General features: G+C 36.7%; 1 protein-coding gene across 2 annotated transcripts in view; it reads left to right on the forward strand.

Moving 5' to 3' along the window:
• The window catches only part of ZFAND3 (zinc finger AN1-type containing 3), a 335,701-nt gene that overhangs the window by 251,433 nt on the left and 66,392 nt on the right, over positions 1-17,876 (forward strand). For both annotated transcript variants that reach the window (XM_059177840.1, XM_059177841.1), the window contains exon 3: positions 3,062-3,244. In XM_059177840.1, coding sequence (XP_059033823.1) covers positions 3,062-3,244 — 183 coding nt within the window. The remainder of the gene's footprint in view (positions 1-3,061; positions 3,245-17,876) is intronic.

The following is a 17,876-nucleotide window of genomic DNA, read 5'->3' on the forward strand; positions in this document are numbered from 1 at the left end:
CATTCTCTGATTTAGAAGGTAAGGCAATGTGGAGTTTTCAAATTTTACTTTGAATTGAAACAGTATAATCTGTACTTTATAGACTGGCATTAGACTTTTATATGAAACAGATTATATCTAATAATTTTAAGTTATATACCCACTGCCACCTTTAAGAAATGGAAAGATATAATTGAAGATCTCTGTTCTCCCTACCTTTTGCCTCCAGTTTAACCATTGTCCTCAATTTGGTGTATCATTTCCACACATGTCATTATATTATAATTAAAGTATTATACTATATATATATCCTTCCATAGCTTTCCTCACTCAACATTGCATTTAAGATGTTTCTGTTGTATATGTAGCATTCATTAATTTTAACTGCTATAGAACATTCCCTTACATGAATGAATTTTAATTTATTTTAATCTATCTTGTCAATGGACAATATTCCTGTGTACCTGTTACCTTCATATCCCCCTCTTCAACCTAAGAGACAATCACTATCCTGAATTGTTAATTATTTTTTTAATTGTTTAAACATACATATTCCTAAGTAGTATATTGAGTTTTGCCTCTTTTTAACGTTTATGTAAATATAATCTTACTATGTTTTTTAGTGACTTTTTTTTCAGTGTTACTGTTTTGAGATTCATTCATAGGAATTTCACAGTTTCATTTTCACAGTATATATTATTCCATTACATGAATATAGTACGATTTATGGACCTTGAGGTTGTTTCTGACTCTTTATTTTTATTTTTACTTTAAAAAAAATATTTTACTTATTTATTTATTTGACAGAGAGAGTGAGAGAGAGAGCACAATAGGCAGAGAGGCAGGCAGAGAGAGAGGGGGAAGCATGCTCCCCGCTGAGCAGAGAGCCTGATGGGGGCTCAATCCCAGGACCCTGAGATCATGACCTGAGCTGTAGGCAGAGGCTTAACGCACTGAGCCACCCAGGCTCCCCTGTTTCTGACTTTTTACTATTGCAAACAATATATAATTAACAATTTTTGTCATGTGTGTTGAGATTCAGCCATATGACTATGTGAAATGACTGAGGTATAGGTAATGTTACTTGCATCTTCATCTTTACTGGATATTGATAAGTAGTAATTCATTACCATTTATTTATTTTTTAATTTCTTATTTGACCCATGAACTTAAATTTTTAAAATACTTTTTAAGTTTCCAAAATTATATAGAATTCTTATCAATATTTAATTTACTTCCTCTGTGGTGAGCTTACTCTTTTTGTATTACTAATTCTTTGGCATCTGTTAAGAATTTTGCTTTTTTGTCTAGCTTTTTGTCAGTTTTTATAAATATTCCTCATGTTTGAAAATAATTTACTAACTTACTCTTGGGTATATGAGTGTAAACTTACTAATCTTCTCTAATTTTACTAATTATTTTGGCTGAGACAGGTATAGTAAAATCTTCCCATTATGATAGTAAATTTGTCAGTTTCCCATAAATTTTTTTTGCTTTATATATTTTGAGATGTTGTTATTAGGTACATACAAGTTTAAAATTGTTTTATCCTCCTGGTAAAGTATTTGTTTTCAGGTAGGGGTTTGTGTGTGTGATTTTTTTTTTTTCTTACTATCATATAATGATGCTCTTTTTTTTCCTCGAATAGTGCCTTTTGCCTCAGTCTCCATCTCCTCACACTACTGTAGCTATTACTGGCTTTTTCTTTTTTTTTTTAAGATTTATTTATTTATTTGAGAGGGAGGGAGAGATATATGGGGAGTAGGGCAGAGGGAGAGAAGGATTCTCAAGCAGCCTCCCTGCTGAGAAGGGAGCCTCAAGTAGGCCTCAGTCACACAATTTTGAGATTGTAACTTGAACTGAAATCAAGAGTCAGACACTTCACTGAGCCAACCACATGCCTCAGTGTTACTGGCTTTTTAATCATGCATCTTTGCTGGTACTTTTTAAAAATAGACTTTAAAATTTTCTTTATCGTAATGTTCATGCTTTCAGTATGTTGCTTGTAAACTTATAAAATAGGACCTAGTTTATTCAATTTGAATGTTCTCTTTTAATTACTAAGTTTAGTCAGTTTACAATTATTACCATTACTAACATATTTGTACTTATTTCTACAGTCTTATTATGTGTTTTCCATTTATCCTGCTTTTTTCTGTGCTCTTTTTTTCCTTTCCTCTGTTGGTTTGAATAACTTCTTTATTCTTTTTTCCTTCTTCTGACTACCCCTAACATTTTACTTGTATTTGGCTTTGTAAAATCTTATGTTAACCTGGTTGGTTTATCTAAACATAGTGATTCGAAGGGACACATGCACCCCAATCTTCATTAGCAGCAGCAGGGTCCACAATATCCAAGATATGGAAAGGCCCAGATGTCCATTGACAGATGAATGGATAAAGAAGATGTGGTGTATATATACTATGGAATATTACTCAGCCATCCAAAAGAATGAAATCTTAACATTTGCAAAAACATGGATAGAACTGAGGTTATTATGCTAAGTGAAATAAGTCAGAGAAAGGCAAATATATGATTTCACTTGTATGTGTAATTTAAGAAGCAAAACAGATGAACATGGAGAATGGAAGGAAAAATAAGATGAAAACATAGAGGGAGACAAGCCATTAGAGACTCTTAACTCTAGGAAACAAACAGGATTGCTGAGGGGGATGGGTTAGTGAGGGGGGTGGGCTAACGGTGATGGGCATTAAGGAAGGCACTTGATGTAATGAGCACTGGGTTTTTTGTGCAACTGATGACTTACTAAATTTTACCTCCAAAACTAATAATATACTATATGTTAATAAAATTTAATTTAAATAAAAAATTGGTATGTCTGCCATATTTCTGAACAATACAGGGACCATGGAAAACTTTAATTCCAGTTACCCTCCACCAGTGGAAAGTATGTATGGTATATGTTTTTAACCAGTATTTTACTTCCTTTTTTCATTCAGAGTAGTCTTTATTATTGCTCCTATTACATTGAATTTTTATTTTTATACTTTTTTGTTTTCTAATTCCCAAGGAAATTATGAATGCCCTCATTAAACTGGTTATTATCACTCTTTCTCTTCAGATTTTCAAAAGAAACAACCAGACGATGATTCTGCTCCAAGTACAAGTAACAGCCAATCAGATTTGTTTTCCGAAGAGACCACCAGTGACAACAACAATACCTCTATAACCACGCCAACTATTAGTCCCAGCCAGCAGCCGCTTCCGACAGAATTGAATGTAACTTCACCAAGTAAAGAGGAGTGTAAGTGCCTACATCTTTGCAGTGTTAGACAAAGCAGCCCAAGAATTGTATCATGAGCTTCTTAGTAATGCTTTGTCTCAGAAAAAAAAGATAGCAGTTCTTCTAAATCAAGATTAAGTGTTGATGTTTAGGCCCAAGTCAGCCAGTTAGGGAATAAATTTTAGCTATTCTGTAGAGCTTAAGGTCTTTTTAAAAGATAGCTTTTTTTGTTAACTGTCAAGGTGTGAGGTTTTCAACCAATCTAGGGCAGTGGTTCTCAGTCCTGGCTGCAAAATAGAAGATTATAAAAGAAAAAACAAACCAATTACAGTCTTTGGCACTATTCTCTCATTCTAATTTTATTGACCTGGAGGGAGGCCCAGGGATTTTTCTTTTTAACTCTAATCTACGCTAATTGATGAGAACCACTGGTCTAGAGAATTTACTCCTGATTTAGGAACCTTGGATTGAAACCTTACCTTCTGTCGCTCTTTTGGGCCTTGTATGTTTTTAGGCAATTAATGAAGATAACAACACTGTGTACTTCATAGAACATTGGCTATTTGAAGAGAGGAGAAAATCATTTCTCTTATTCTTCTGTAGGTTCTCAGTTATAGAATGTTACTTTTATATATGTGATACGGAAGTCCATTGTCCACTTAACTTTTTTGCTGGTGTAGCAAACTTCTTTAGTGCACAACTATTACTAACTGTCTCTCGAAAATTTAGGCACATTTTGACATACCAGTTTTTGCCTTTTAAAAAGCTTTAAATTAACAAGTTGAAATTTGATGTTTCAGATTTTATGAACATCTAGAAATCCTTGGAATATGGTAGGTTGGAATGTTCTGCCTACTAACTTTGGAACGATTAGCAGAGGACAAATTATTTATCATAAATTTGTGAACTGGGTGACACTGAAGAAGGCCAGAGTCTGTGTCCTTAAAGAATTTACTCATTATCAGGGGACATTAAATATATTTGTTATAGTATGGCAGTGGTTCTCAACCAGGAATGATTTTTGTCCCCCACCCCCATGCTCCTAAGCATCCTACACTGCATAGGATAGCCCTCCACAACAAGGAATTATCCAGCCTAAAATGTCAGTAGTGCCAAGGTTGAGAAAACCCGATACATGGTTATATGAGCCCATTTTAATGATTCTTTTTTTTTTTTTTAAAGATTTTATTTATTTATTTGGCAGACAGAGATCACAAGTAGGCAGAGAGGCCGGCAGAGAGAGAGAGGAAGGAAGCAGGCTCCCTGCTGAGCAGGGAGCCCGATGCGGGGCTCCATCCCAGGACCCTTAGATCATGACCTGAGCCGAAGGCAGAGGCTTTAACCCACTGAGCCACCCAGGCACCCCATTATGATGATTCTTAAATAATAAAGACTGTGAGTGTTGAAGAAGGGTATTGGTTTACTGGAGAAAATTGTGCTGAAGACAGATACAAGGTGGTGAAAAGACATTCTAGAAGACAGAGTAGAATGAGCTTTAGAGGAAAGCTACATGGAGTTCTGCAGTGGCAAATGACCCCTTTAGGGCCTTTTATAGAGGACAAGGCTGGAAAGGCAGATGATAATCAAGTCAAGAGAGGTTTAAATGCTCAGCTAAGATATTTAGTCATGTTTTTGAACAAAAAAAGTAATATTATTACAGTTTGGAGAAGTAACCTGGCAGTAATGAAAATGGGAAGGATTATACTAGAATAACATTGTAGAGGAAAGATTTTTAAATTACTGTAGCCTATTGAACAGAGGCTCAGAAGAAGGTATAGAAATCTTTTAAGATGAGGGAAGAAAAAAAGATTAAAATGGTAGTAGTATGGGGCACCTGGCTGGCTCAGTCATTATGTGTCTGCCTTCAGCTCAGGTCATGATCCAGAGTCCTAGGATCAAGGCCTGCATAGATCTGCCTGCTCAGCAGGAAGCCTGCTTCTCCCTTTCCCACTCCCCCTGCTTGTGTTCCCTCTTTTGCTTTCTCTCTCTCTGTCAACTAAGTAAATAAGTCTTAACCAAAAAGTAAATGGTGGTGGTAATGTTGGGGTAATAGGTTTTGTTTTGTTTTAAAACATCTATTTGGGATCATGTACTTAATGAGAAACAGATAAAAGATATGGTCCCTTGTCTCAGAAAAACACACACCATCCATTTATACCCAGTTTTGAATGAAATGTTTTTAAGTTCACTATGGCCTTTAGGTGAAGGACTCCTTGTTTAAGGGAAAGTTTGGAGCTGGTCAGGACCTCATCTGATTGGATTCGTATATACCAGCTTCAGGCCACAACAAACCAACCAGAGTAGCCTAGTTGTGTGTGAGACTGAGATAACAATAGCTATCATTTATTGAGCATGGTGTTTGTAAGACATTGTTCTGTATGTTTTGGACATTTTCTCTTAGATGTCTCAAGATAACCCAGTGCAATAGATATTATCATTTACCCCCATTTTAGAACTCAGGAAACAGGCACAAAGAGATCAAGTAATTTGTGGTCACAAACAACTGGGTACCAGAACCAGGATTCAAATTCAGCCATTTGACTTCAGAAACTCTGCTTTTAATCTGTTAATTCACCATGGGAAATTTAATTGCCGCAGAGAATAGAAATTTTCACGTTGCCAAAATCAACACTTCCTCTCTGTAATTAAGGCATGTGGACACTCAAATCATAACCAGAAGTTAATTTTATTAACTCATCATGAAAAATCCTGTAACAGGGATTGGACTTACAGGGATTGGACTTGTTTACATGTAGGACTAAAACATTATTCTGGAGACAGACCTTTCTGGGAAGTCAACCCATACAAGGATTTATATAGCAAATGGTAAAGTGTGGACTCACCAAGTGAAATTAAAATGAAGTGAATTTTTAATTGAGTCAGGCTGATTATGAGGTGTACTCTAAGTCCATATAACAGAGGTCTTGCATTCAATGCAAGATTCCATCTTCATGCCCTTTTCTCCCTCCTCTGCCTGGTCTGAGACCTGCTCTGAGCTTTGAAGCCCCGGGACACAATACTTCCTGTATTTCCATAACTTGCCAGTCTAGGCCATTGTATACTGCCTTGTTTTTTCTCTTGATAAATAAATACCTTCAGTCTGAGTAAGGATGTCTCCTAGTTCTAGTAGCTTCAGATCTATTCTCTCTGATGACATCACTGCTTTAAACCATTATGTGTTTATCTTAAGTTAAATTTACTGAAACTAATCTTATTCCCTAATGCTTATAAGGCTCATTGTAATCCTCAGGTTTTCATAGATCTGAGGAATTGAGGAGATTTGCTAATCTGAGATATGATGATGACTTTCATGTTTAAGTGGGCGGGTTGAGTTGGAGCCCAGAAGAGGGAAGTCAGAGTTAGCTTCATGCAGTTGGGAGATGATCATTGAAACCTTACTGGTTAAATGAGATTGGTAAGGATGAAAGCAAGAAAAAGCAGTGAGAACAGAACCTTGAGAGTGAAATCAAAAAAGAGGAGGCAACTGAAGAAGTTGAAGAGGAGAATGATAGTGGGCAAGTTCACAGAGGCCGAGGAACAAATTGCAGCTTAAGGTGTGCTCTTTCATAGTAAGGAAGATGTAAGCTCGCATTTATGAAGTGTTTGCTATTTTCTTAGCACTTTCCTAATCTCTTTACATGTACTAACATTTAATTTTCGCAGGGTCTTAAAAGGTAGGTGCTTTTATTACCCTCTTTTATAGATGAGGAAGATAAATGATAGGTTCATGACTTCAGTCCAAAGTTCCAGAGCTTCTCCTTCTCAGTATAGTTCATGTTCAGCCCACTAATTTGGCTTCAAAGTCTGTGCTTGCAGCCACTATAGAATATTACCTCATTAAAATGCTGCTGCTGTAAACAGACCAGAGAGATTTGGATTTGATGATCATGAGACTGATTACCTAAATGTAAGCTATTTAATAATCTATTGCAGATTTTTTTGTATGTTCATTTAGGGTCTTTGTTGAGAGCCTTCTAGTTAGGCAGTAATTTAAGCTCTGGGTACAGAAATGAGTAAGATTAGGTCTCTAGCCCCAAGGAGGTCACCTTTTCAAATAATATATGCCTCTCCCTGAAATTCTGGCTTGTTCTCCGACATGGGTACAGAAGAATTTGGGGATATAATGGAGGAGGCAGCAGGAGCAGTGGTCAGTTAGCATGTTATTTGCAAAAGCTTTCACACTGAGGTTGAAACTGATGTGTGCCTGATTTGTGGGTAGTATATGTAGGGACGAGGTATATCAGCTGTGATGTATCTCGTAGAAGCAGCGTGGAGGAAGTGGAGGCAGGAGATTACTTACACGGATCTTTAGTGTCCTTGGGACCGGAATTTTACCCGGTGGTCCTTCATAGCTTTCCTTATATTAGAGGTATGGAGATGTAGGAAATGGGTTTGGGAATTGCAAATCCAAGAACCACATAATTTAACTATACAGTAATTATGAATCTGTTGTTACTGTGTAGGACTAGAGTGCTGTGAATTCTTTAGGACTTGTGAAAAGGTTTTACATTTTCTGTAATAAGAGAATGAGTATTGTTTATATCTGGTCTTTGCTTTTTCACTGTCAAATCAATATACAAAAAGAAAAGTGGTGACACATTGAGATATCACCTTACACCAGTTAGAATGGCCAAAATTAACAAGACAGAAAACATGTGTTGGAGGGGGTGTGGAGAAAGGGGAGAACCCTCTTCCACTGTTGGTGGGAATGCAAGTTGGTACAGCCTCTTTGGAGAACAGTGTGGAGATTCCTCAAGAAATTAAAAATAGAACTTCCCTATGACCCTGCAGTTGCACTCCTGGGTATTTACCCCAAAGATACAGATGTCCTGAAAAGAAGGATGTTTCTCCTTTTGCTGTTATTCATTGTTCTCCCAATTTCCCGGGCTTTCATAGAGGTGATAAACTGTGATTTGTATCATGACCCAACTTTTAAAGAGAGAAAGGATAATGTTAGATTGTAGCTAGAGCACTGGAACCAGTTGTTGTTTTATTGTTAAATTAGTGGAATGCTGACTGGTCACTTTATGTCAGAGTCTTATCAGATTGGACCTAAAAGATCAAGAAAATGCCGTCTCTCCTGTAAATCAGCTTTCTTTTTACCCTGGGTTTCTCTACTTATGACATGTTTCAGAGATTTCTGATGTGCATACCTACGTAGGTTTTGAGTTTTGTTTTTTTCCTAGTCCCATTACATATTGGATAGAAATTGAGGTGTTACAGGAGAGTTGATTGGTCTGTTTCTTTCTAGGCAGAAGAGGAAGAGAACTAATAGCCAGACAGAGTTGATATCCATACCTGATACTGGGGAAGAGCAATGGCAGGAAATGGGCTTGTATTCAAGTATTCTGACATTCTAATCTAGCAGTTAGAGAGGGCCCGCCTCATACAGAATACTTTCCTAGCTCTGTTGAGGCACATAGTAAGAAATAAACAGTAGCCAACACATATATAAAACTATATATTAAAACCATCAATTGTTTTTGTATGGTCTGAGAGCTAAAAAATGATTTTAGATGGTTGAAAAAAAAAACCAAACAATGTTTTGTGACTTCTAAAAATTACATGAAACTTAGATTTTAGTGTTCATGAAGTTTTTCTGGAACACAGCCAAGCTCATTATTTATGTATGGTGTCTGTGGCTGCTTCTGCAGTACTATAGCAGAATTGGGTAGTTACTACAGAGAGACCCAGTGGTTCTTTACAGAAAAAGTTTGCTAACCATTGTTTAACAAAGCACTTCAACAAACATTTTTCTGGGATCATCCTGACAGTGTGCAACTTAGGCATGGGTACTCTCCTTCCTGTTCCACAAATGAGAAAACAGTTTGCATGGTACTTTCCTTTGAGTCACATGTCAGGACTGGCACTCACCTCTGGGACTTTTTCATCCATAATACTCAAGATTTTTCATACTCTTCTATACTGCATCTAACCAGGAGATGCTTTTGTTATAGCCAAAAGAAAACATACAGAAAAAGTGAGAACCATACTAACCGGCATGTTAATGAAGATTGTTAATGATGAAAGCTTCATTTCCAAGTGCTGGCTGGATTTTCTTTTAATTATGACAGTGATTCCCAAAATAGAAATTTGAGTACATTCTTTATCTGTGGTTAAATTAATTTGGTTGAATAGAGAGATTTCCATTGTTTCCTTGGAAACTGGTTCTTGGTGGTACCCCAGCTCCCTCAGGCATTTAGAAAGTAAAATAAAATAGTACTGCATTTTAACAGATGTCCTTGCCAGACTGCCCTTGGGTCTTTTTTGCACAAGTGTTGGGTGGGCTTCACTGGCTACTAGTCTTCAGTCCTGTCTGAGAATCCCTTGTCTGTCCCCTGGAAAATTAATATCACAGCCACCAAGTAGCTAGACTGTTTGTTTTTACCAATTAAGTTTCTAATAATCTTTCAGGGAAACTCGTTTTCCCTTTTTTGGACTTCAGCAGACCAGATAGATATTGGGCATAACAGGCTAGCTTATTCTAGGAGAATATTTAGAAAATATTACCTATTAAAAAAATACTTTATGACTTCCTGGTGGGCTGGTTTTAGGTTTTTTTTTATTTTTTATTTTTTATAAACATATATTTTTTATATACATATATTTTTATCCCCAGGTCTGTGAATCACCAGGTTTACACACTTCACAGCACTCACCAAATCGAAATATGGTAGGGAGAGTTATTTACAGTTCTCTCTGTATGTGTCTTTCTTTTCCCTTTTCTCTAATGAAGCTTGAGGCATCAGGCCGTTTATCAGAGATAATTATACAACAGATGGAGCTTTTCTGATATATAATAGTCTCAAAGTGGAAGATTCTTTCCCATAATGAAGAATGCCCAAACTTTAAATGTCTCTTTTGATTTTAATTTAAAGGTTTTTTTTTTTTTTCAGTGCATTTATTTATCCTGGAGCTGATTTTATATAGCGTGCTGCTTTTATTATAGCTGTCTACTAAAAAGATTGATACTTTGCAGTATAGTATGATAACATATAGTTATATGCTGTATTGAATCACATGGCTGTAATTTACCAGGATCAATGTATGGGATCATTAAATTAATCCCTGTCAAAAAGCAGAAGGACTTGAGCAGTTTAGCAGTACTTTTTAATCAAAATGATTTCTGTTCCATAATGTTAGCTGGGTTGAAACTTGTTCAGGCACTTAAACTATCATCTGACCTTCAACTTGTAGTCAAAATAAAGGCCAAATTAAAGTAGAACCATGAATTTTAAATTACTCATTTGCTGGCTTTTTGTTCCTTGAGAGTATTAATTGTATTTTTAAAGTATACAAGTAAAACAGAGACATACAGGTTTATATAGAATAGAAGGTGAAAACACTCTTTTCACATCTCTCTCCCCAGTCCGCCACTAAATTCCCATTCTTTCCAAAGATAATCACTGTTCATTCATTTTGGATTATATATTCTTTTTTAACGAGGCTGTATATATGTTTGCATACCTAAAGATTTTCTTCATTTTTATACAGATGAGAACATACTATATATTGTGGTTTGCTTTTTTAATTTAACAGTATATATTTTTTAATATTTATCTTAGAGAAGAGAGCTCAAGCTTGAGTGCACAGAGGGGAGGGGCAAAGTCGAGAGAGAGAGAATTTCAGGTGGACTCCATGCTCCATGTGGAGAATGCCTGGCTTGATCTCACAACCCTGAAATCGCAACCTGAGCCGAAACTGAGAGTCAGATGCTTAACTAACTGACCCACCCAGGTTCCCCAGTGGTATATTTTAGAGATTTTCCAGATTAACCATAAAGGCCTGTGTAATTCTTTTTAAACTGCTTCAAAGTATTTCGTATTTTTATTATTAATTTCTCTTTTCAAAGTCAAGTCTTTGGTGTTTTGTCTTCGACTTTGTGTCTTTTTAAAAAAATTTACATGTAGTGAGTGTATTATTTGTTTCAGGGGTATAGGTCTATGATATATCAGTCTTACACAATTCACAGCGCTCACTGTACCATGTACCCTTCCCCCAGCCATCCCATCGTTCCCATCCCCCTCCCCTTCCCTCCCCTTCAGCAACCCTCTGTTTCCTGAGATTAAGAGTGTCTTATGGTTTGTCTCCCTCTCTGGTTTTGTCTTGTTTCATTTTTCCCTCCTTTCCCCTATGATCCTCTGTCTTGTTTCTCAGATTCCTCATATCAGTGAGCTCATATGATAATTGTCTTTCTTTGATTAACTTATTTCACTTAGCATAATACCCTCTAGTTCCATCCAAGTTGTTGCAAATGACAAGATTTTGGTTTTTTGATGGCTGCATAATATTCCATTTTAGGCATGTACCACATCTTCTTTATCCATTCATCTGTTGATGGACTTCTAGGTTCTTTCCATAGTTTGGCTCCTATGGACATTGCTGCTATAAATATTGTGCTGCATATGCCCCTTCAGATCACTAGCTTTCTATTTTTAGGGTAAATACCCAGTAATGCTATTTCTGGGTCATAGGGTAGCTCTATTTTCAACTTTTTGAGGAACCTCCATACTGTTTTCCAGAGTGGCTGCACCAGCTTGCTTTCCCCCAGTAGTGTAGGAAGGTTCCCCTTCCTCCGCTTCCTCGCCAGCACCTGTCGTTTCCTGACTGGTTAATCAGCTATTCTGAGTGATGTGAGGTGGTATCTCACTGTGGTATCGATTTGTATTTCCCTGATGCCGAGTGATGTTGAACACTTTTTCACATATCTGTTGGCCATTTGGATGTTGTCTTTGCAGAAATGTCTGTCCATGTTTTCTGCCCATTTCCTGATTTGTTCTTTGGATGTTGAGTTTGTTAAATCCTTTATAGGTTTTGGTTACTATCCCTTTATCCGATACATCATTTGCAAATATCTTCTCTTATTCTGTCATTGTCTTTTGGTTTTGTTGACTGTTTCCTTCTTTGTGCAAAAGCATTTGATCTTGATGAAGTCCCAAGAGTTCATTTTTTCCCTTGCTTCCATTGCTTTTGGCAGGGTGTCTTGGAAGAAGTTGCTGCTGCTGAGGTCAAAGAGGTTGCGGTCTGTGTTCTCTTCAAGGATTTTGATGAATTCCTGTCTTACATTGAGGTCTTTCATCCATTTTAAGTCTGTTTTTATGTGTGGTGGAAGGAAATGGTCCAGTTTCATTCTTCTGCGTTGTGGCTGTCTAGTTTTCCCAACATCATTTGTTGAAGAGATTATCTTTTTTCCATTGGACATTCTTTCCTGCTTTGTCAAAGATTAGTTGACCATAGAGTTGAGGTCCATTTTTGGGGCTCTCTCTTCTGTTGCATTAACTATGTGTGTGTTTTTGTGTCAGTACTGTACTGTCTTGATGGTTATAGCTTTGTAATAGAGTTAGAAGTCTGGAATTGTGATGCTGCCAACCTTTGTTTTCTTTTTCAATATTTCTCTAGCTATTTGGGCTCTTTTGTGGTTCCATATAAATTTTAGCATTATTTGTTCCTTTTTTTTTTTTTTTTTTGAGAAAAGTTGATGGTATTTTGATAGGGATTGCATTAAATGTGTAAGTTGCTCTAGGTAGCATAGGCATTTCAGCACTATTTATTCCTCCAGTCCATGAGCACAGAATGTTTTTCCATTTCTTTGTGTCTTCTTCAGTTTCTTTCATGAGTACTTTTTAGTTTTCTGAGTATAGATTTTTTGCCTCTTTGGTTAGGTTTATTCCTATGTATCTTATGGTTTTGAGTGCAGTTGTAAATGGTATCGACTCCTTAATTTCTTCTGTCTTGCTGTTGGTGTATAGAAATGCAGTTGATTTCTGTGCATCGAATTTATATCCTGACATTTTACTGAATTCTTGTATGAGTTCTGACAGTTTGGGAGTGGAGTCTTTTGGGGTTTTCACAGAGTATCATGTCATCTGCAGAGAGTGATGGTTTGACTTCTTCTTTGCGGATTCAGATCCCTTTAATTTCTTTTTGTTTTCTGATTGCTGGGGCTGGACTTCTAGTACTGTGTTGAATAGCAGCGGTCATAGTGGACAACACTGCCATGTTTCTGACCTTTGGGGAAAAGCTCTCAGTTTTTCCCCATTGAGAATATTCGCTGTGGGATTTTCATAGATGGCTCTTAGGACATTGAGATATGTACCCTCTGTCCTTATATTGTGAACAGTTTTGATCAAGAAAGGATGCTGTACTTTATCAAATGTTTCTTTTGCATCTATTGTGAGAGTATCATATGATTCTTACTCTTTCTCTTATTAATGTATTGTATCACCAGATTGATTTGCAAAGGTTGAACGAGCCTTGCAGCCCAGGAATAAATCCCACTTGGTTGTGGTGAATCATCCTTTTAAGGTACTGTTGGATCTTATTGGCTAGTATTTTGGTGAGAATTTTTGCACCCATGTTCATCAAGGATATTGGTCTGTAATTCTCCTTTTTTATGGGGTCTTTTTCTGGTTTTGGGATCAAGGTAATGCTGTCTTCATAAAATAATTTGGAAGTCTTCCTTCCATTTCTGTTTTTTGGAACAGTTTCGGGAGAATAGGTATTAATTCTTCTTTAAATGTTTGGTAGAACTCCCCTGGGAAGTCACCTGGCTCTGGGCTCTTGTTTGTTGGAAGATTTTTGATGACTGCTTCAATCTCCTTACTGGTTATGGGTATGTTCAGGTTTTCTATTTCTTCCTGGATTAGTTTTGGTAGTTTATGTCTCTCTAGGAGTGCATCCATTTTTTTCCAGATTGTCTAATTTGCTGGCGTCTAGATGCTCATAATATGTTCTTACGATTGCTTTTATTTTTTTGGTGTTGTGATCTCTCCTCTTTCATTCATGATTTTATTAATTGGGGTCCTTCTCTTTTCTTTTTGATTAGTCTGGCCAGGGGTTTCTCAATAAATCTTTCAAAGAACCAGCTCCTAGTTTCATTGATTTGTTCTACAGTTCTTTTGGTTTCTGCTCTGATCTTGATTACTTCTCTTCTCTTGCTTTAGGCTTCTGCTTCTGCGTTTAGGGTTTCTTTCCTGTTCTTTCTCCAGTCCCTTTAGGTGCAGGGTTAGGTTGTATTCTTGAGACTGTTCTTATTTCTTGAGAAAAGCTTGGATTGCTATATTCTTTCCTCTTAGGACCACCTTTGCTGTGTCCCCAAGATTTTGGACAGTTGTGGTGTTTTTGTGGGTTTTTTTTTTTTAAAGATTTTATTTCTTTATTTGAGAGAGGGGCAATGAGAGAGAGCATGAGAGGGAAGAATGTCAGAGGGAGAAGCAGACTTCCCCTGGAGCTGGGAGCCTGATGTGGAACTTGATCGCGAGACTCTGGAATCATGACTTGAGCCGAAGGCAGTTGTTTAACCAACTGAGTCACCCAGGTGCCCAACAGTTGTGTTTTCATTTTCATTTGTTTCCATGAATTTTTAAGTTCTTCTTTAATTTCTTGGTTGACACATTCATTCTTTAGTAGGATGCTCTTCGGCCTCCATGTATTTGAGTTCTTTCCGACTTCCTCTGTTGGTTGAGTTCTGGTTTCACAGGTTTGTGGTCTGGCAATATGCAGGGAATGATCCCAGTCTGTGGTACCAGTTGAGACCTGATTTGTGACCGAGGATGTATCTATTCTGATGAATGTTGCACATGCACTAGAGAAGAATGTATATTCTGTTGCTTTTGGATGGAATGTTTTGAATATATCTGTGATGTCCATCTGGTCCAGCATGTCATTTAAGGCCTTTATTTCCTTGTTGATCTTCTGTTTAGATGATCTGTCCATTTCAGTGAGGGGGGGTATTAAAGTCCCCTACTATTATTGTATTATTGTCGATGTGTTTCTTTTGTTATTAAGTGGTTTATATAATTTGCTGCTCCCATGTTAGGGGCATAGATATTTAAAATTGTTAGATCTTCATGTTGGAGAGACCCTTTAAGTATGACATACTATCCTTCCTCATCTCTTATTATAGGTTTTGGCTTAAAATATAATTTACCTGATATAAGGATTGCCACCTCGGCTTTCTTCTGATGTCTATTAGCGTGGTAAATTGTTTTTAACCCCCTCACTTTAAATATGGAGGTATCTTTGGGTCTAAAATGAGTTTCTTGCAGACAGCATATTGATGGGTTTTATTTTTTTGAATCCATTCTTATACCCTGTGTCTTCTGATTGGTGCATTTAGCCCATTTACATTCAGGGTAACTATTGAAAGATATGAATTTAGTGCCATTGTATTGCCTGTTTGGTGACTGTTACTATATATTGTCTCCTTTCCCTTCTGGTCTATGTTACTCTTTTAGGTACTCTTCTGCTTGGAGGACCCCTTTTAATATTTCCTGTTGGGCTAGTTTGATGTTTGCAGATTCTTTTAGTTTTTGTTTTTCCTGGAAGCTTTTTATCTCTCCTTCTATTTTCAGTGCTGCAAAACTCCAGCACTAGGGGAATACAGCATGGCTTTTCACTTTTCCTGTTCGTAACAGAAATTTTTATCTTATGTTCTCATTTTATGTATGTATCTATTATTTGAAAGCTTGAAGAACTTACTCATAAAACTGATTGGCCTGATACCTCATATTGGACTAGTCATAGTTTGTTCATCATTTGAAGACAATTTTGATAATACTGTTAATAAAAATGTCAGTTCCATCTAGATATCTAAATTTATTGGAATATGTAACTTTCATTTATTAATTCTAGAGTATATAGTATACCAAGTACATAAACTAAATGTTTTTCTTACTCTGATACTGGTTTTATTTCCTAAGTTGTCTTTGCTATGATCCTCTAGTTAACTCAGTGGAGAAATATTAAAGGTCTGGGAAGTTAACGCTGTCACCGTTGTTTTTGGTCATATCTTGCTTCTAATCCTGTCCTAGTCCAGATGAGTGCCCTATTGATAACATATTAAACAAGAAGGGAAATTCTTTTTTTTTTTTTTTTTTAAACTTTTTTTTTTTTTTTAAGATTTATTTATTTATTTGATAGACAGAAATCATAAGGAGGCAGAGAGGCAGGCAGAGGGAGGAGGAAGCAGGCTCCCTGCTGAGCAGAGAGCCCGATGCGGGACTCGATCCCAGGACCCTGGGATCATGACCTGAGCCGAAGGCAGAGGCTTTAACCCACTGAGCCACCCAGGCGTCCCAAGAAGGGAAATTCTTCAATTGATTTATCATCACCTGTCCAGTCATTCAAATTCAAACATTCTCCCTGGGAATGTGGACCCTCATTGTATCTGATCTGTCTACCCATTTCAGGAGTGATGCTCAGCTCTGAGCCAGGGTAGTCCCTTTTGTCCTCAGAAGACATCCTGGCACTTGTCTTACCATTTTTATTCATGCTATTAGAAGCCATCTCAAAACCATTTTATCCACACTATTTGCTTCCTTCAAGGCATTCTTTGTTTTTTACCTGTAACATCTAATCCCATATTGTTTTGGTTGTCTTTGGCCTGATAATGTCATCTCCTTGTACCAGCTTATAGGTAAACCCAGAATTAGCAGAGACTTTATTGTATGTTGCTTTGCTCTTCCCCAGAGCAACCAGTACAGTGCTTGACAAGGTAATGCTCAGTAAATGGTTACTGATTTAAACACTTTGAAAAGTTTTCTAATTCTTCTTCCTTTACAAAACCTACTTCATGTGTTTTGGTACATTAAAGAGAGGTTTGTTATTGCCTGAACCTGATTTGGAACGACTTACTTAATATTCTTTTATTATTTTCTGTGACTGTGCTATTCAGTATCCCCAAGATGAAGCAACTCAAAAAATAAGTTTCCCTTCCAAAGTTTGAAATTTGATTGCCTTGTTGTGGTGACAGTTCATCTCTTTAAACCACCAGAGCTTTTGGAGTAATGAAGACTGTCTTTTTGTCTCTTCTTCCTCCCTCCTTCCCTTCCTTCCTTTCTTCCTTCCTTCTTTCCTTCTTTCATTGTGCAAATAGCTACTTGCTTGTTGTGAAGTAACAGTTTTTACTTATATATTTCTTTTGTCACCTGAATTACCCCTTCAGGAATCCCCTTTGCCAGACAGAAGACTAGCAGACTTTAAACATTCATGTTTAAGGGTCCCTTAAGAAATCTGCAAATCTGAAAAACTTGTTTCCCATAAAGATTTCATTAGGCACCTAGGAGATTATACAGTTACTGATACTCAGATTAGGTTTTGAAGCAGCATTATCACTGCCCCCCTCTATGCAAATGCAGATTTTTGTTTTATGTTCTTATTAAATGAAGTGCTCTGTACTTTGCTATGAAAGTAAAGGTCACTGTGAACAGCTACATTTCACACAGCTTTAGCCCTTTGTGGCTGTCATATTTTTCTTTCGTGTAGATACAGGTAATGGGTGAAACTGTGCTGAATCTAAACTAAATGTAAGCTTTATTATGACAAGTGTTTGGGTGAAAAAACTCACTAAAACAAGGCCATCGATTTGGGTGTGTTAGAAGTAGTTATTTTAACCTTATATTTTAATTGTGTTTGTGAACTTCTAAAATTCTTAGCTGCCAGTGCCAAAAATGACTACATATAACTTCCATTTTCTGTTCACATGCTATGTGATTTCATAAACTATTTCACTTTTTGATCTATCAAAAGGACATTTTTTTAGATTTAGTAAAAGCAATAGTTGCCATCTTTGTAAGGACATTTTAAAATTCCAAAATAGGAACAGTATGAACTCAGTATAAACACTTTTCTACATACATACTACTTTTCTACA

This window comes from Mustela lutreola, chromosome 6, assembly GCF_030435805.1.
Source record: "Mustela lutreola isolate mMusLut2 chromosome 6, mMusLut2.pri, whole genome shotgun sequence".
Classification (NCBI taxonomy): Eukaryota; Metazoa; Chordata; class Mammalia; order Carnivora; family Mustelidae; genus Mustela; species Mustela lutreola.